Source organism: Peromyscus maniculatus, chromosome 2 (genome assembly GCF_049852395.1).
Source record: "Peromyscus maniculatus bairdii isolate BWxNUB_F1_BW_parent chromosome 2, HU_Pman_BW_mat_3.1, whole genome shotgun sequence".
Classification (NCBI taxonomy): Eukaryota; Metazoa; Chordata; class Mammalia; order Rodentia; family Cricetidae; genus Peromyscus; species Peromyscus maniculatus.
The window spans coordinates 150,336,783-150,355,233 of record NC_134853.1 but is presented as its reverse complement, the minus strand read 5'-3'; the positions used below and the strand labels follow the sequence as shown (position 1 = coordinate 150,355,233).

The 18,451-nt window shown below is 56.8% G+C and overlaps 3 protein-coding genes across 42 annotated transcripts in view; 2 read left to right on the top strand and 1 right to left on the bottom strand.

Annotated features, from left to right (window-relative positions):
- Positions 1-3,441, top strand: part of Epb41 (erythrocyte membrane protein band 4.1) — a 163,101-nt gene extending 159,660 nt beyond the window's left edge. For all 36 annotated transcript variants that reach the window (XM_076565264.1, XM_076565267.1, XM_076565269.1 and 33 more), the window contains 2 exons: positions 297-401; positions 961-3,441. In XM_076565264.1, the coding sequence (XP_076421379.1) occupies positions 297-395 (99 nt within the window). In that variant the 3' untranslated portion in view covers positions 396-401; positions 961-3,441. The remainder of the gene's footprint in view (positions 1-296; positions 402-960) is intronic.
- Tmem200b (transmembrane protein 200B) lies at positions 2,874-7,424 on the bottom strand. Of its 2 annotated transcripts, none has more exons than XM_076565296.1 (3): positions 7,051-7,424; positions 5,558-5,643; positions 2,874-5,095 (listed from the first exon to the last, which is right to left on the bottom strand). In XM_076565296.1, exon 3 carries the CDS (start codon positions 5,073-5,075, stop codon positions 4,227-4,229), a length of 849 nt encoding a protein of 282 aa, XP_076421411.1. In that variant the 5' UTR covers positions 5,076-5,095; positions 5,558-5,643; positions 7,051-7,424; the 3' UTR covers positions 2,874-4,226. The 2 variants fall into 2 exon arrangements, with proteins under 2 accessions (XP_076421411.1, XP_076421412.1); XM_076565297.1 differs by lacking the exon at positions 7,051-7,424 and adding an exon at positions 6,585-6,779.
- A 55-nt stretch (positions 7,425-7,479) lies between these two features.
- LOC143272005 (uncharacterized) lies at positions 7,480-13,743 on the top strand. 4 transcript variants are annotated; one of them, XM_076565301.1, is made up of 7 exons: positions 7,484-7,630; positions 7,916-8,013; positions 8,122-8,156; positions 8,505-8,654; positions 11,086-11,148; positions 12,190-12,476; positions 13,023-13,743. In XM_076565301.1, exons 2-6 carry the CDS (start codon positions 7,916-7,918, stop codon positions 12,309-12,311), a joined length of 468 nt encoding a protein of 155 aa, XP_076421416.1. In that variant the 5' UTR covers positions 7,484-7,630; the 3' UTR covers positions 12,312-12,476; positions 13,023-13,743. The 4 variants fall into 4 exon arrangements, with proteins under 4 accessions (XP_076421415.1, XP_076421413.1, XP_076421416.1 ...); XM_076565300.1 differs by having other exon boundaries at positions 7,480-8,013; XM_076565299.1 differs by having other exon boundaries at positions 7,486-7,630; positions 7,916-8,156.
- The last annotated feature ends 4,708 nt before the right edge of the window (positions 13,744-18,451 follow it).

Genomic DNA, 18,451 nt, shown 5'->3' with positions numbered 1-18,451 from the left:
CACCTTCCTGGCCTGGCCCCTGTTCCCATATTGAACCCGGCCTGTGCTCTATGTTCACCACCTGAACGAAGCCTCTCACTCCAGAGGTTGCCTGTCTCTCTGAAGAAAACCTCTACCCTTCCCTGCCTTTGTGCTCTGAGTCCAGTAGCCTCCCTCTGCAGGATAGGACAGGGCAAGGTACTGATCCACTTGGGCTGTGCTGTGTGCTGCCCTGGCACTGCCATCATCTCAGAAATGCCCCAGGCTTTCTTCACCAGCTGGGCTGCTCTTTGACCAGCTCTGCCTGTCTTTCACAGGTCCTTGTACAAGCCATCAAGGAGGCCAAGGAACAGCACCCAGACATGTCAGTGACCAAGGTGGTCGTCCACCAGGAGACCGAGATCTCTGAGGAGTGAGCTCAGGTAGGGGTGTTCCTGATGGGATGGGGGATGCCACCATCTCAGCCAGAGAGAGTTCTCAGGAACTCTAGACACTTGGGGAGGCCCTGACCCCAAGAGGTGTCTCCACTGGAACTCAGTCAAGTAAGGCAGAGGCTATTGTTAACTGTGTGGCTCCAACCAGAACAGCCAGGTTGTGTGTGTCCTTCTGCCTTGAGGGGGAGGAGGTACCTCAACTTGGGTCTGAACTGTTACCACCTCTGGAGTCCCCTACACTCTGTTATTCTGCCTTGGCAACACCAGGATCCGTGGGCCAGGACCGGGGAGGGCTAGAGAACAGGGCTGAGAACGGGGCCGGGCTTCGGAAAGAACACGCGGGCGGGGGGTGGGGGGGTGGGGGGGGAATGTAGCGGGGGGGCAGGCTAACTAGCTGGGCCTGCGGAGTGCAGATAAACGAATGCCTGCAGTGAACGCTGGGGGACAGCCAGTGCAGCTCACCATGTTACAGCCAGGAGAACCTGGTGGGGGTGCTGGAAGCGTGCTCCTTTGTGGGGGTTCAAACTCATGCTTTTCTTCCCTCTAGGGACTGTTCTGCCTGGCCCTTACCCTTCCCCACCCAGGAGAAGCCAGCATATCATAAAGAAGCCAGCCTGCAGCAGTCAGACTTCAGACTGTTCCACACCACAGAAAACCAACTTGATTTTCTATTTGGGATTTCTATCGAGACTCTTCTAGATGCCACAGATGTTTTCTATATTGTGATACGGAAATTGTCAACTTTTTGGTCTATGAACTGTTTTTAAGACATTTTGGGTTTTTTATGGGGTGGTTGGTGACCCCTCAGCCTTGCCTCTCCTCACTCGTTTCCAACCCAGACCCTGACAGGATCCACAGACTTCTTCAGAACCCCTCAGAGACCCTGTCAGCTGTAGAGGCCAGAGCCAGCTCAGTGGGACCTCCTGCTCCTCCTCCAGCGTCATACCCTGGATGGCACAGAAACTATGCACCAGTGAATGCCAGGCAGGGCAGATGCCCTGGTCACAGACCCCAGAAACAGGACCTCCCTGTGCAGGGTGTTTGGTGAGGCAGCGACCTCGGCTGAGCACCTGCTGCCCCCTCCCCCACCTTCTGTTTGGAGCTTTAGGTCAGAGACATCAGTTGCTTCAGATAGAGCTCATACTGTGAACGTTTGAATGCATCTGTGGCCTTCACCTCCCCGGCTACCCTCTCCCTCCTCAGAAACAGCTTCCCCCATTGTTCCCAGCTCCCATCTCAGGAGACCGGAACTCACGGAAAAATCAGGCACTTCCAAAAGTGCCAGTGGAACATTTTTTAGTTGCAGTTTGAGGAAGAAAAGTTAATGAGGTTTTAAAAATCAGGTCTTGTTGTTCAGGGGTGCGCCTCACCCAGGGGAGTGGCGCCTTTACCTCAGAAGGACCCTACCAAGAGTGCTTCCAGCCTCAGCCTGGGCCTCCTCTCTACCAGGCATGGTAAGGGGTGTGGCTGAGGGAAGAGGGGACAGGCAGCTGCCTGAGGGTGCTCTCCAGGAGCAAGGGTATGTCTTCCTCCTGGTGGTCATCCCTGGTCAGGGTGGGTGTGAGCCAACTCTGTTCACTCCTCCATTGCCTGAGAAGTCTGTCAGGTTTGGGGGGCTTTGTTTTATTGTGGGTTTTGGATTTGGTTTCCTTTTTCCTTTTTTTCTAAATATTGGTTTTTAAAAGGGAGCCTGATGTCCCCAATTGGTGGTGAGAATTTGGGGACTTCCCCCCCCCAAAAAAAAAAAAACAGGGCCTCTGTAATCCTCCAGCTTACTTCCTACAAACAGATCTGCCTGGAAGCCTCTTAGATTCCTAATTCTAGGCTAGGAATGAACTTCATGAGGGTTGACAGCGGGTCCCCGGCAGCAGCGGCCGAAGGGCAGTGAGCATGTGTAACGTCAGGAGCCTCCTGGCCGCGTGCTCTTCACACAAACTCAGCGACTTTGAACTGGTTTTGAGTGTGCGTTTTCTTTTAGCTCCCATGAGACTGTTACCAACGGCAGCTTGCTCTAAGGAGGGCCAGGCTTGGGTTCCACAGACTGAGGGCTTGAGCCAGAGGAGGCTGTGCTAGGGAGGGGGGTTAGCAAGGACAAGAGCTGAGACCCAGGAGGAGGAAGAGAGGGGCCGCCTGCCCATTCAGCACTGTGCTCTGTGCTATCCCCATCAGGTTCTCAGACCTGGGTTCCTGACCTCTGCTCCTCTCTGCTGCCTTTGTCTGGAAATTGGGCCAGAATTCTGACATCCCTCCAGGCCTCCCCCTCCCTCTTTTGCTGGTTCTGGCAACAGATCTTGGGAGATGGTAATTGTTTGGATTTTTTTTTCCTTTCTTTCTTTCTGCAGTTGGTGTGAAGAACAGACTCAGTCCAGGTAGACGTAGTGATGGGGGGAGGGGAGTTCCATCTCCAGGGTCAGGGACTTGGCAGGAATTTTCCTAAAGTGACTCAGGCACACCACAGTAACAAACCCAACTGCAGTTTTATTTTTACTTCAGAAGTAGATTTCCTTCAAACCACATGAGATCTCTGCCACCCACCCACAAAGCAAGCCCTATATTCCTAAGCTGAGGGCCCAAGGAGGCTAACTCCAGGGACCCTCCCCCAGGCCAGCAGTGTATTCTGGGGGTCGCTGAGCAGCTGGGGTTGGGGGGCCCGTGGCCCCACATTGAGAAATGGAGCTGGAGTTTCGGCCTAGCCAGCATCCCCACTGCTCATGAGAAATAGAAGCCCCTGGTTGGTTGTTTTTACAAATCTCTCTCAGATCTATTATTTTGATGACAAAAATGAAGGAGCTTTGTAAATTTTTTAAAAATTATGAATCATATCAAGTAGTTGTTTACATTTGACAAAACATGGCAGCAGAGTCCAACTGAAAAACCCTTAGGTGAGTTAGGCAGTAAATCAGGCCTGCTGTCGGCACCCTTCATAGTGACAGATGTGGCTGTCGTGTTTTAGGTTGAGTGTTTGGTCTTGCTTCTTGTATGGCATTTTTCAATAAACATAAAAAAAAAATAAAACAAAAAGACCTGACTCTGAGGACTGATCTACTTTAAAATTTCTCTTCCAACAAAAGCATGGGAAAAAATGAAACCTTCACCCTGGGCAGGGGAGATGAGAAGGGAAGCCGCTGTGTACTGGCCCGAGTGCATGCAGCTCCGGAATGTGGAACTGCTGAGAACTGGCGGGTGCCTTCTGCCAACTTGGGAGAGGCGTTGCGACAAAAGTGAGCCGGACCTGTCTCCAGGAGAGCTGTCTGACCCCAGGAGCAGGGCACTGGCAGTAGTTATCCCCGCCGGGGCAGCCCACGTGGCTGCAGGAAGAATGGGTTTGAAGTGGCAGCGGTTAGAGGTGCAGTCACTGCCCCGGACAGCTGCAGAGGGTCTGCGTTCCACCTCATTGCCCACCTTCCCCGGGAGGTCCCACGTCCATCTCCACTGCCACCTTGGAGGGAGCCTGTCCCAGCCTGAGACATCCCAACCCACCACTGTTGAGTTTGCCAAGGTACCGGTGCATCTCTGGATGCTCTTGGCTTAGCCTGCAGCCTCTCGGGTACCTGTGCTGGGCTAAGGCCACAGGGGCTGAAGAAATTCCTGAGGCTGAATCATGCTGGTGTCCACATTAACACATGCCCCTGAGGCTTGCCCGGTGCAGCTGGCACTGCTCTAACATGCAGGTCAGGAGCCTGAGCGGCTGCTGTCACCTCGGCATCCATCCTAGCCTCAGAGGTGACTGAAACAGCTAGTGGACACTGGACTTCTGGTGTCCTGGTCCCATGGTCCTCGCTGGTAGCCTCACAGCACGTTATCCCTTGCACCTCAGACCCTGGCCCCCAAGTCCCCTCCTAATTTGGCATAGCCACCCAAGCTGAGTCTGTCAAGCCGTGGCCAGCTTCGGTGGGCACAGTCCCGAGCTGCTGGAGTCCCCAGGAGGAGCTCCCCCAGACCCAGGTCCAGAGACTTGGAGTGCTCAATGCAGGAACCAGAGGGCTGCACCGTGATGATCACGTGGCCAGTCTGAGTCCGAGGACCCCAAGGTGGCGGCAGCCCCGGGCCCTTCAACGGGTAGCTATGGAGCAGCGCGGGCAACACCGAGCGAGGATTGGCAGGCTCGGACCGCAGGCTGCGCACCGACGGGACGGGCGAGGGACCCCGCCTCGGGGCCAGGTCCCAAGTCTCAGGCTCCGCGACGGTGCCCGGGGACCCACGCGCCGGACTGGGCAGCAGCGCATCCCAGCCAGAGCCGTCGGGCGGCCGCAGCGCCTGCGCCCTCAGCACGCCCCGGCGGAGCCGCCGCGTCTCCAGGTCCCGGTTCTCGTAGAGCAGCGTGTTGGCGCAGATGAACACGAACAGGCCGACGCCCATGATCACCGGCCCCAGTAGCCGCAGGCGCTCGTGTGGCCCGTGCGCGCGGCCGGTCCTCGGGGCGTGGGAGGCGCGGCCCGGCCAGTAGCCGGCCACGGCGATGCCCATGCCCACCAGCACCACGAGCGCGCCCAGCGCCGCGAACGCCCCCGACGGCGAGCGCAGCCGCAGCCGTGCCCGCACCCGCAGCGGCTCTGGCGGGGAGCGCGGCCGCCGGCGCCGGCCCAGGCGGCGGCCCAGACGCGAGACGCGGCCCTCGGGGCTCCTGCGCGCGCCGCCGTCTCCGGGGCTCCCGGCCGTCATCGCGCGGTCGTCCGGGCGCTCTGCGGGGCCAAGCAGAGAGGCAGACACTGACCCGACGGGCCGGGCTCCGGGGGAGGGACGCGCGGGGCCGCCTCGGCCGGCCGCTTGGAGATCCCTGGCGGCCACCCCCGGATTTTCCCGCGGCCGCAAGGCTGGGAGCCGCCCCCGCTCGGGTTTTCCGCAGCGGAGCTGGGAGCCAGCGTTGGCCGGGCCCGCGGGCGGGCGGAGCGCAGGGAGGGGGCTGCGGGGCTCGGGTGCAGCCGGGGCTGCGGGGCTCCTGCAGCCTGCGCGCGCTCCGCCCGCCCGCCCGCGCGGGTACCCCCTCCCCCCGAAACCGCGGCCGGGGTAAGTACCTCCCGGGCTCGACCCCACCCCCGCACGTGGCCGCCCCGAAGTAACCAGGGGAGGGGGCGCTCGGACCGCCCTGGGTCTGCAGGTCGCGCGCGCGCCCCCCACCTCCCCCCCTACTGCGCTTTACATACCGCAGCGAGGGCCGCCGGGGGTGTCTCTGACTCCGGCTTCTCCTTGCTCGCCCCCTCCTTGCAGACTTCCTCAGCCAGCACTGGAGCTGCAGCAGGAGAGACTTGAGCTAGACTCTGGGAAGACCGCTCTGGCCGAGACCAGCCAGTCAGAGCAGAGGAGGCAGCGGCGGACTTTGTCCAGGATTCTTTTCCACTCCTCCAGAAGAGGCCTCCCCCTCCCCCCACGGCCGGACTAGGACCGGGGCTGGAGGCAGGGGACTGCCAGTGCCGGACGCAGGTCCTCGCCGGACGGACTGTCCTCCCGGATCTCTCGTCGACCCAGGCAAGGCTGTTCCCAGATTGCGGTGTTTCCGATTCGGGCTCCCGGGGATGAATCATCCCCCTTTCCCGCCGCCTGGCCTCTTTTCCAGCCTCCTCCGCCCGAGGCCTCCGTGGGCCGCGTCCGGGCCGGAGCAGCACCGCCCCGGGGTCGGGGCCGCACGCTGGAGCCGCTCCAGGAGGCCGCTCGCCGTGGCCGGGGCACCGGGAGACCGCGGGCAGCGGGGACCGGGGCGTCCGCTCTCGGCCGGAGGCGGCCCCGGGGTCCCGGAGAGAAGCGGCCTAGCCCGGGCCTAGCACGGATCGACCCCCGCCTGGGGCCCCGCAGGCCCGGCCCCGACCCCCGCGGACCCCCAACCGGTTCGAGAAAGGGCGCGGGGTGGCTGAGCCCCGCCCCGGACCCCGCGATCCGCCTCCGCCCGCGCCCTCGACGGAGAGGCGCCCGGGCCGGCCCCGCCGACGGCCCCGATCGCTCCGCCGGGCGCGCGGCCAGTTTCCATGATGCGGACTCGGCCCGGGAGCCCCCGCCTGGGATTGATTAGCCGGCGGCCCGCGCTAATGAGAGCCGGCTGCGCGCCGCCCGCGCCCCTCTGCCCCCGAGACCGGCATCCCCCGGCCGCAGAGCCTCCCAAGGCGACCTGGAGACGGCGCCCTCCCTCTGCTCTCTGGGGCTAGCATCTGTCTGTGCTGAGCCCAGCTTCGTACTCACTCGCTGGGCCTCTGCGTGACTCCCCTGCCTCCCCGGTCCTTCTGTCCTCCCGGGGTGTCCCCCGACCTGGGCCACAAGCCCAGCTTCACTCTCAGCTGCCTGGGCCTTCTGATCGGTCCCTGAACCCGAACCTCCCCGGGCGAGGGCCCCACTAACTGCCCGAGCGCACTCCGGTCAGGCTCCTAACTCTCCGCTGCAGTCCTAGGCTAGCTCTGCCCATTCCCCCCCCCCCCTTCATCTAGAATCAGTCCGCCTGGCTCTCCCTCCCCCGCAGCCACTGCCCTCTCCAGGCCACTCCATCCCTTGAGTCCCCGTGGTCCGGCCACGCCTGCCCCTGCTAACTGGTTCGCACCAAGCATCCTTCCACTCTGAATCTGACATGGCTGAAATCCCCCTGCGGCTCCCTGGTGCTGTCCAAACGGTTTCAGAGCCTCTTCTTGTTTGGGCATGCCTCTGCGCCTCTCACCTGGCCGCTCTGGCTGCATCTCTCTAGGTTCCCAGCCCCTCCGAGCTCTGGGCCCAAAGCTCAGGCAGTTCCTGGCTTTTTTGTCAGGAACACCGATCCCCCTTTCTACCTCACACTCCTCCAGAGCTCTGGGCCTTGCTCCAGCCCCTGGCCAGCTCTGCCCTCCTCGGCCCTCTCTCTGCACTCAGGTGAGCGCAGAGGGCTCCTCTCATTGGATCGCTGTTTTCTGGGTCCTTGCCAGCACTGCCCAGGGGCCAGGCTGTGTGTGCCCTGCTCCTTCCTGGAGCCGTGTGCTCAGGGGAATTTGTGTCCCATCTGGCCCTCCATGCTAGAGAAACGTGTGTGAGGCCTGTGGCTTCCCCTACTCTGTTCCCCATGCTGGGCCCTGACTCAAGGGGAGGAGGAGGAGCAGGAGGAGGAGGAGGAGGAGGAGGGAGAGGAAGAGAGCACCTAAGATCTCCTCGTCAGGAACAGAAGTAACACCCAGTGTTTTCAGAGTCGAACTGAAAGCACACACGTGTTGAACACCTGGCACACAGCGCATGCCAACAGCCTCCGACTGACCGTGGACTTCAGGCAGGTCTGAGCTGTGAAGGGGTGGTGACAGGTCCCCTTCCCAGGTGTGACCCTGGCTCTGATTCTCTCTGAGGGCCCTGGAAAGTGTGTGAAGCAGGGAGATAAGGAAACCGAGAGGGGGAGGCAAGCATTTCCCTCCCACAGGCCTCCTGCAGCGGGCCCTCCCAGCCTGATGGTTCCAGCCTGTCTCTGCAGATGTGTGGCTGGCCGGTGGCCTGTGTTGGGACAGTGATAATCCCCAGGCAGTCTGGATCCCACTCAGCTCTGCCTTGGCCTCTGTGTGACCTAGATGCCTTTCCTTCCGGACGGGGAGGAGCCTGGATGGATGAGGTGGAAGCTGGAAATACGAGGCCATCACCCGAGGCCATCCTGGGGAAAGAGGGGCAGGTGTGTGCAGTGTGCCTCCCCCCAAGTTACAGACAAAGAGACAGAGGGACGGACAGGCGAGCCTAGCCCTAGCATGCTCAGGGCCTGGAATCTCTCTCATCACTTTAGGCCCGAGCCATCTCGAGAGGATACAGCTGGTGGCGGTATGGCCCCTCCCTGTTCCTGGTGACTTTAGCCCAGAGATGCCTCGCTCCTTCAGAGCTGTCCCGGGGGCAGAGTGGGGTTGTCCATCTTTGCAGACTGGCCTCGGGGGAGCCATGGTTCTCTCTGCCAGCATCTACCCTGCATCCTTCACGGGCAGCGTGGGGGTGGGAGCCGTGAGGTGAGTCCGGAATCCCAAACCCAGGTTCCATTTCCTGACAAAGCTGGGATCCAGGGTTCCGGACCCTAGTCACATGAGAGCGCAGACCCTTAGAGGGTAGTGGCTGTGTCCCACTGAATCCACGCCCCACTCTGGAAGCTCTATGCTGAGTGACATGGGCTCTTTCTAGGTGTCCTTAGGCTGCCCGCACAGCCTGAGGAAAATGAACGTGGGTTCTGGCTCTCTGAAGCCCAGAGAAGGCAGAACTTGGTGACCCAGGAGCCACTGAGGGAGCAAGGTCCCCATGACGGCAGCTCCCACGGCAGTGCCTGGGTGGAAGGTTAGTAGTCCTCCAGCTCTGTGACGTCTGTGAGGCACGCTGTCACCTGTGTGAGCGTGGAACCAGCCCCTGGCGGAGTATCCAGGCTTGCCTATGGTCACGTTTATGCCAAAACAAGGACATGGTAGTAACCACCCAAAGGGCTCTGAGGCTCCCGGCAGTCCCTTTCTAAGGTGAGACACTGAGGCCAGTCAATTTCTTTGGCCTCTTTTCTGGGCTGGCTGTTGAGCAGCAAGCTCTGGCCCCTTCCGGGTGCTTCCCTCTTGGGGGCAACAGACGTGCCCACCTAAGGCTGTGGAGGCGGCAGCTCCAGCTAGTCCCTCCAGGAAGTGGTACACTCTGCTCTGAAGACCTCAGGAGGCCTGGCAGAGCCCTGCCTGGAAGGGCCCAGAAACCTTAGCTGCCTCAACTGCAGTTAGCTGGGATCCCACTCATTCCTAAAAGTTCCATCTGGGCCAGCTCAGAGCCGACATCTTCCCCAGGACCAGGAGGAGGAGGGGGCAGACCAGGAAGTCCAAAGGGGAGCCAGGGCGGGGAAGAGATTTCTCTCCAAAGCCTGGGAGGGAAGGGGTCTACAAACGACTTGAGAAACTGATCAGCCAAGGGCTTGGAGCAGGGCCGCTGGCTGGAAACGTGGCCACCCACCCATGCTGACCTCAGTCGGTCCTCTCCACAGCAGGTGTGTCCCTCAGGTCCTCCTTCCTGAGGACTCCCAGCTGGCAGGTCGCAGCAGAAACCCCCAAAACAAAACCAAGAGCAAATTGCCTACTGGGGGAATAGCGGCCTGTTTACCTCTGGGCCTGGGCCGTAAGGTTGGAAAATGGCATCTTTGTGCACAGGCTAAGCTCTAGAAAGGAGCAGCAGAGCGGGTCGCCTACCCACCCTGGTGTGGTAGCGTCTGTCTGTTGTGAACCTCCGTGGAGCCATGTGCAGCTGTTTCCGGGACTGTTCTGTGCGTGGGCTGGAAAAGCAAGGCAGAAAGTCTTCACGGCAGGCCCTTTAGCTGTTGGGGTGACTGGTGAGGCTACAAGCTCGTCCTCTGGCATCCCTAGGCGGTGGCACTTGCTGCCTGGTCTTTGTGGTTAAAGATGCTTGCTCTCCCTTGTCCCCAGGAGCCTAACTCCAGAGAATAAGCAGAGGAGTTGGGGACCCCAGAGGACAGCCAGGATTTCACGGGAAGCTGGGAAGTGGATTCTTAGCGACAACTAGGAATCAGCCACGGAGATACCCCAGGAGTGTGGCAACTCCTTTCGGTGACAAACTACACTGCTAATGAGGCCGTGGGCTCTGTGTCTCATGGGGAGAAGCTGGGGACCCTCAGCAGGGCAGGAGGCTCCCAGCCTAGGGGGAAGTGGAGAAGGTGTGGCGCGCCCCCTGGCGGCCGGGCCGCAGCCCTGCCCGAATGTGCCCGCTGCCCTAGTCGGTGCCCACGCGTGCTCGCTGATGTGCCAGGAACACCCGCCCTCAGGCCTCAAGTGTGAACTCCCTGCAAACCACCCCGCTCCCCTGGGGAGGTCAGAGCAGCTATCCACCCGGGGCCCTGCCACGTGCAGCTTAAGGCGGGCCGTGCAGCGCTCTTAGAGGCCAGAGAGGGCTGCACCGCTCACATCCCTGAGGTCCCCTCGGGAGACTAAGGGCAAGGAAGTGCAAAACCACTCCATATCGACAGAGCCACATTCCACCGCACTGAGCCGGCCTGCTCACACATTTTTCCCTGCTCGGCTTGCGTGGACGCGGCCCTCACGTGGGCAGCCAGCAGGCCTGTAGAAGCGCCCCTTCATCAGACAGAACGGGTCTGGTTGAGGTTTGTGTTGACTTCCACCAGCCCCGGGGACAGAGGCCCACTCACAAGTCCCCCTCGTCCCTGCGCAGTTAGCTGCCTGGTGAGCCTTTGCGTCCGCAGCCACGCCACTCATTGCACGGAGCAGGGCTGCAGGCGGCCTCCCGTGTGGGATGTGGTGGCAGAGGATGCCGCCCTGCCCAGTTCTGAGCCCGCCCTGGCAGGTGAAGTGGGGACAGTGTCTGGACCTCAAGTCCGTGTGAGTCCAGAGCCCCCTCCACACAGGGCTGGCTGACAACTATGGCCCGGTGTGTTGAACTTACCCAAGGCCGTCCGGCCGGCACGAAGGCAGGAGCCTTCTTACCACTCAAGCTCTGCCTGGGGGAAAAAAAATGCCCTCAGTACATTTGCCCAGAGCCAGATCAGTCGCCTCGACCATACTCCCAGGCAGTCCAGGCCCCTGATAAATCACCGTAAGGGAGAGGAGAGAATGAGCTGGAGCCTCTGCTGGATGGTCCGAGTGTGTTTCTGCCTATATATGTGTCTGCGTTATCGGCTCCCATCCAAACTCCTGGTTTTGGAAGAATCACCCATGATGCCCCAGGAAGCTTTTCCAACATCTTCACCGATGGATTCCTCTTCTCTTGCCAGATGCTGGAGGGCCAAAGACGAAGATGAATGAAGTCACCGAAAGTTCCACAGTCAACTCGGATGGTAGGTTCATGGCTCACCCCCATGCCACCCCACCCGCCCCCGGAGCTACCGAAGCCTGCGCGGTGGATTGCGAGGGAGGCCACTGCCACGCTCGGCTGCGGCTGCGGCATGATGCCTGGATTTACGAGCGGCCCGCGTGGTGGGTTTGGCTGGCCTCCCTCCCCAGGTCGGTTATAAATAAGGCCCTTGTAAACGCCTTTGTCCTGGGCGGCTTTTCCCTGCCCTCTCGGGATTAACGTCTGGGAGGGGAGAATGGTCCAGCTTCTGCCAGATCTGATTTCCCTCGCGCCCTCCGGGTGGTTTGTGGTTCCTACCCAGCAGCAGCTCACACACAATCAGGTCCGCAGCCCTGGTTCATAACCCAGGCTAGGTGCAGCGCACGCCACACGGTGGTTCTGATTAGTGTTTCTCTAGGAACAGCTCAGGGTTCTTTTTTGGTTTGCTTTGTTTCTTGAGAAAGGTTTTCTCTGTGTAGCTCTGGCTGGCTGTCCTGGAACTCACTCTGTGGACCAGGCTGGCCTCGAACTCACAGAGATCCGCCTGCCTCGGCCTCCCTGAGTGCTGGCATTAAAGGCGTGGGCCAGCACAGACCTGCCAGCTCAGGGTCCTTGAGTGGACTAGAATCACCGGGGTTGCCTGGGAGGTGAGGACTGAAGATACATGCTCTCTTATAAAGAAAAGGATTGAGATTCTAAGGGGGTCCTGAAGTCCTCACATGCCTTGGGAAGCTTCTTTATGTGACCCTCTCCAGGAGTGCAGAATCTCACCTTCCAGCTCCTTAAACCATCAGGAGGCAAAGTCCTGTGCACACTGGCCAGGCAGCGAAGGGCCGGTCCCTCTCCAAGTGTCAGCTCCTCCTGTGCCCCAGAGTGCATGCCCTGGTCCTACTTTGTTGTTGTTGTTTTTAATAGCTCAAGTCTCGCGTTGTTTTGACGATCCCTACGCGTGAAACAGAAACGGTGAAACACCGTTTCTTTGTGGCTTTCAGTTTGGGAAAACACGCAGGGGCTTCCTGACCTGTCCTTTGTTCATCCCTCCCAGGATTCGACCTCAGGGTCGCAGAGGCTCGGCAGGGTTGTCAAAGTTGCAGGTCCCACCCAGGACTCATCCTCTCTGCCGAAGCCGAGGAACCAGGGCCTTTTCCAGCTCCTACCGCGACCTGAGTGCCGCGACCTGAGTGCTCCACTTCCTCCTGCCCTGTGAACGGCCCTCTATTTTGCCCATCTTCCAAGGAGACCTTCCAGCTTCCACAGGGAACAAAAAGAAGTCTTAGAGGCTGGAATGACGCTGAGGAGTGGAGCCCTTGCCTGGCCTGCATTAAACTCTAGGTTTGAAATCAATCAATCAATCAATCAATCAATCAGTCTCTCTCTCTCTCTCTCTCTCTCTCTCTCTCTCTCTCTCTCTCTCTCTCTCTCACACACACACACACACACACACACACACACACACACACACACACACAAACCTCCTTCCACTTAAAAACCAGCTTCATGGGAGACATGGCTCAGCACTTAAGAGCACTGGTTGCTTGTGCAGAAGACCCAGGCCCAAGTTTAGGTTCCCAGTTTGGTTCCTGAGTCTGGTGGCTCACAACTGTCTGTAACTCTAGTTCCAAGGGACCGGACACCCTCTTCTGACTTCTTGGGACATTAGGCACACACATAAAATAGAAATGTCTCTTTTTTCTTTCTTTTCTTTTTTTGGTCAGCCTCATTGGGGCCTTATCACCCTATGTCACTGAGATTCATTCCCGGGAGAGGGAACTGCTGATCGTAATCAATTGGTTCTTTTCTGGATGTGATATATGTAAATTTCCCTATTTTAATTTTTTTTCCTTCTCCTTTCTTTCCTGTGCCCTCAATGTGGTGTAGAGGCTGTGGTTGAATAACCACACAGCGCTGCCAGCCCTGCTCAGCAAATATTTTAGGCTTTGAGATCTTTCCAGCCTAGCTCTCCTGCGGCAGACAAGCCCTAAGCAGACAGGCACGGCTGGGCCCAGGGTGGACCTGGCTTCGCTTGGGATGATTTATTTTATCTTCAACCATCTGAAAATGCTAAAAACCCTTCTGAACTCACAGGCCACGTGTCTGGGTTAGGGTTTGCCAACCCCTATTCTGGCTGCAGGGCACTAAAGTGGGTGGACTGTTCCTTCCCCACTGCTGGGACAACACCTGATGGAAACAACGTAAGGGTTTGTTTTTGTCCACAATTTGAGGACGCTGCCATCATGGCAGGAAAGGCATGGTCATGGTAGGAGTGTGAGGCAGCTGGCCATTGTGTCTGGCTAATGCTGGGGCTCATTCCCTTTCCGTTCCCTGAATTCCCAGACCCCATCCTATGCAGTGGGGCCTGCCACCCACACTCTGGGGAGCTCGTCTCTCTGCTTTCGGGGACTTTTCTGAAAACACCCCTTCATCCTCACAGCCCCAGAGAGCTGTGACCCCAGCTCTCAGAAGGCTGGGGCAGGAGGGTGCCATGGGTTAGAGGCCATCTGTGTTATATAGAGAGTACCAGGGCAGCCTGGGCTTCAGAATGTGAAACTGCCTGTAAACAAACAGTTCACTAAATAAATAAAAGAGTTTTGAAAGCCAGGCTTGGTGGCAAATGTCTTTAATCTCAGCACTCCAGAGGCAAGACAGGTAGAGCTCTGTGAGTTCCTGGTCAGCCTGGTCTACATTGTGAGTTCCAGACCAGCCAGAGCTACATAGTGAGACCCTGTCTGGGAGAGGGAACATTACACACCTCAGCTGGCTTACACACCTCCTCAGCTGGCTTACACACCTCCTCAGCTGGCTTGCACACCTCCTCAGCTGGCTTACACACCTCAGCTGGTCTGTACCTGGCACAGCCTGGCTTTAAGGCTACACTTGTATGCCTCCATCATCATGGTCAGAGGAGACGCCTAAGCCACTCACCTCCGTTCCTATCTGGAGTCGAACACTATTGCACAGCACTGTCCCCTGAACCAAACAGCCGCCATCTGGGGACATTCAGCTGTGCCCCCTTGCAAACGATCATGCAGGCTGGGTTCGAGTGACCTCATGGGTGCTGGGTAAAGACTTTGCCGTGTGGTCTGTTTGCGACAACCCCACCCTCTAAACGACCCTCATCTGTGCTCTGTAATGATACTCAACAAGCCCACCGGCTCACAGAATGAACTTCGGTGGAATCATGTCTCAGTTTGTGACTGGGACCTTAGGAGAAGGCAGACATTGCTGTCTCCCCCGGGGAAGAGATTTTATTAACACTTGGTGTGGTCATCAGAATGGGAACAACTGGGGAGGTGTTTGGGAAGAGCAGAGGTGGTGTCCCTGATACAGAGAATGAATGAGACAAACAGATTAAGTCCAGTCAGGGCGGCAGAGGGGGCGATGCCTTGTTTGCCGAGGAAATCTTGACATGCGGATTTGCCCCTACGGGGTTTGTGGGAGCAGTGGCAGGGACGTGGACAGGGTTGAGTAGTGAAACATGTAGCTGAGGTGTGCCCACCGGGGCAGGGGCTGTTGGTCGGGAAGTCCAGAGTTGGCAGTCACCTTCCAGGTGGTGTGGAGTAGCTCCCCTGCCTGATGGGTGGGGACCCCGGAAGTACGGGTTGTTTTTAAATGGCTGAAGGTCTAGCACAGCTATGACCAGCCCTGGGTGCCTGGGAGTGATGCCTCAGGGCCGAGGAGTGAGCAAGCATCTAGAGACGGCCTGGATGCTGCCATGGGTTATAATCAGCCATCTATGGAGGGGCAGCCTGGAGGGAGCATGCAGCTGTAAGGGAGGAATTGCAGAAAGGGAGACGAGGCTGGCGGCTTCTGCTCCGGCTTCCCCACTTAGCTGCTGAACTGGATAAAGGAGAAGGAGACATTCAGGGGATGACCTGTTTTGGGGTTTTTGGTTTTTGTTTTGTTTTTTTTGGGGGGGAGAGCAAAAGATGAAGAGGGTCCAGGTAGTATAGTGTTCACCCTAGAGTGTTTTGTCTTGGGTTGGGGATTTAGCTCAGTGGTAGAGCGCTTGCGCAAGGCCCTGGGTTTGGTCCTCAGCTTAAAAAAAAAAAAAAAAAAATAGAGTGTTTTGTCTGTTTGAAGATTGAGTTAAGAGACGCATGCGCACACCTGAAGACGCAAGTGTGGGGGAGCAGTTCTCCAGGGCTGCAAAGCGGGGTGAAGTGGAACTTTTGCGAGATTTATAGCTGTGACTGGGGAAGCCACAAAAAAAACGTGCACCTGGGGGCTGGCAAGATGGCTCAGAGGTTAAGAGCACTGACTGCTCTTCCAGAGGACCTGAGTTCAATTCCCAGCAACCACATGGTAGCTCACAACCATCTGTAATGAGATCTGGTGCCCTCTTCTGGCCTGCAGGCATACATACAGACAGAATACTGTATATATAATAAATAAATAGATCATTAAAAATATTTTAAAAAAGAAAAAAAAAAAAGAATCAAGGCCTAGAGGTATACCCAGCTATGGGTCCTGCACTCTTCCCAGGGGAAGTGCTCGCTAGTGCGGTGGTGTGAGTGGCTATGGATGGAACCAGCTTTCTGATTGGACCTAAGGTCGCGCCACAGGAGGTAAATTAGATTCTGCATAGGGAAATTAGGCCACACCCTGTGCCCAGGAAGCCACAGGTTCCAGTGGAGAAGTCACTGCTGTTGACTGGGTGAATGATGTACCCGCTAAAATGCTGCTCACATGTGTGTTTACAATCATAGGCTATTACCCATGTCCCGAGGGACGTTTTCCCATCTGTTTTTATCCAGTTCCTCATTTGAGTTTTGTAATAGAGGGGGAAAAACAACCCCAGGACTTGCCAACAGCCGTGTTCTGGAGACAGGCATGATGAAGGACATGACGGTTCCATATCCCAGTTGAATTGGACTAGTCAGACATTTATGGCATCCCCGCCAGGGCTCAGGGACCCTTGCAGAAGAAGTGGGAAGGAATGTAAGAGCTGGGGAAGGGGGGGGAGGTGGAGAGTGCTGTCCTGGGAGACAAGCGACTTCTGGCTTACAGCACTGCACCCCATTGCAAAAGGCCATCCTAGCTGGGCTGGGTGGCCCGTGGCAATCCTCTCACAGAAGGGTGGAAGGGCCTTGGGACTGTCACCTGAGTATCCAGTCCCTCCCTACCACCATCCTGTGCGATTCTGTCCCAACCTGCACTTGGCCTAGGGGAGGAGCTCCAGTATGCCAGCCAGGAAGACTGGGGAGCTGGGGAGCCCTCATGCCCGCTGGGTAAAGGCTTTCCAGGGGCAGCCTGTTGGGAGGGGGCACACACGCCCCTGTGGGAAACCCCTCTTCTGCTCTGTAAGGAAGCCCAACAAACATTGACACATTGGCTCCCCAGGGTGAACTTTGGTGGGTTTCTTGGTTTGCCATTGGGACCTTCGGAGGGAGGGGCAGAAACCATTCTCCCTGCGATGGGCTCTTAGCGCCAACAACTGTGACAGACCTCTGGTTGTCGTATTCTAATTTGGATCCCCTTCGATGACCAGGCACCTTCTTTTGTTTTAAGAGGATGTCTCATGTAGCCTAATTGGCCTCCAACTCAATATTCTTTATGTAGAAAAGGAAAACACTGAACTCCAGATATTCAAGGTACCTTCCAAGTGCTGGCATTACAGGCATGAACCGTCAGGCCTGGCTGTCTTTCTTAATGTCTCTGCAGTTTTTGACACAAACCAGAGTCACCTGGGAAGAGGAACCTCAATTGAAGGAACTCATCCATCAGATTGGCCTGTAGGCAAGTCTGTGGGGGCATTTTCTTTGATGATTGCTGTGGGAGTGTCCAGCCCACTGTGGGTAGTACCACCCTTGGGGCAGATGGTCCTGGGTTGTATAAAAATTTAAGCTGAGTTGGGCATGGTGAGACTTGCTTTAATCCCACCCCCTCGGGAGGCAGAGGCAGGAGAATCTCTGTGAGTTTGAGGCTAGCCTGGGCTACAGGGTGAGTTCCAGGCCAGCCAGTAGACGGATACACCAGTAAGCAGCACTCTTTCATGGTTCTGCTTTGGTTCCCGCCCTTATGTTCCTGCCCTGATGCCATGACAGACTCTAGCCTGTAAGATGTAACGAACTCTTTCCTTCCCAAGCCGATTTTTGGTCATGGTATTTATCACAGCAACAGACACCAGTCTAGGACAGTGCCCACTGTTGTGGGACATTTGCACACTGTGTGAAAATGTATTGCTGTGATTGGTGTAATAAAAAGCTGGATGGTCAATAGCTAGGCAGGACGTACAGGCAGGACTTCCAGGCAGACAGAGAGAACTCTGGGAAAAAGAAGGGGGAGTTGCTATCGAGACCCAGAGGAAGCAGCATAAGTAATAAGGAGAGATAAGGAGCCACACAACAGAATGTAGATTAAAATAAAGGGGTTAAGCTATAAGAGCTAGTGGAACAAGCCTAAGCTAAGGCCCAGCTTTCATAATTAATAAGTCTCCGTATCATGATTTGGGGGCTGGTGGTCCAAGAAAGCCTGCTACATATGGTGTCCAATGTGCAGGCTCATATATCCAAACATAGGGCCTGAGAAAGCTAAGGAAAGTTCTGGACAAGGGGCCAAACATGGCTTCCTTAGTCCTGCAGTCTCTCAGGTAGGCTGGTGCTTGCCATACAGAGGCAGAGATACCGGCCACTGCCTGCAGGCTGGAGTCCACTGCCAGCACCATGTGCCAGCACCATGCACTAAGCTGTTATGCAGCGGCTGACATAGCAGTTTAAGATTCATCAGTCAGAGAACACTGCAGATGCTTAGTAAAGCCAGGTCCAGACAGAGAAAACCTCTAAAAAGGCACAGTATGTTTTAAAATGTGCTTAGATGCTGAAGAAAGAAAAGAAAATGGATATAGACTGCCATAAAAAAATAAAGTTTAAAAATAATAAAGCCGGGCTGGAGAGATGACTCAGAGGTTAAGAGCACTGGCTGTTCTTCCAGAGGTCCTGAGTTCAGTTCCCAGCAACCACATGGTGGCTCACAACCATCTGTAATGAGATCTGGTGCCCTCTTCTGGAGGGTAGGGATACATGCAGATAGAACACTGTATTCATAATAAATAAATTAAAAAAAATAAAGTCTTTAAAGAGAATAAAGTGATATAAAAAATGTAAGCCACATGAAGATGGAAAATACACAGGGTGTCTGGATCCTGTATGATGCTTTATTGACTTTAAATTTTTTAAATGTGAATGAATAAAAAAACAACAGCTGCTTAGAGACATTGGATTATGAAAAGGACTGCTGGATTAAACCAGCCTATATACTTTGGAGAAATATACTTCAGAATGGAAGTAAAAAAATATGTTGCATCGGGG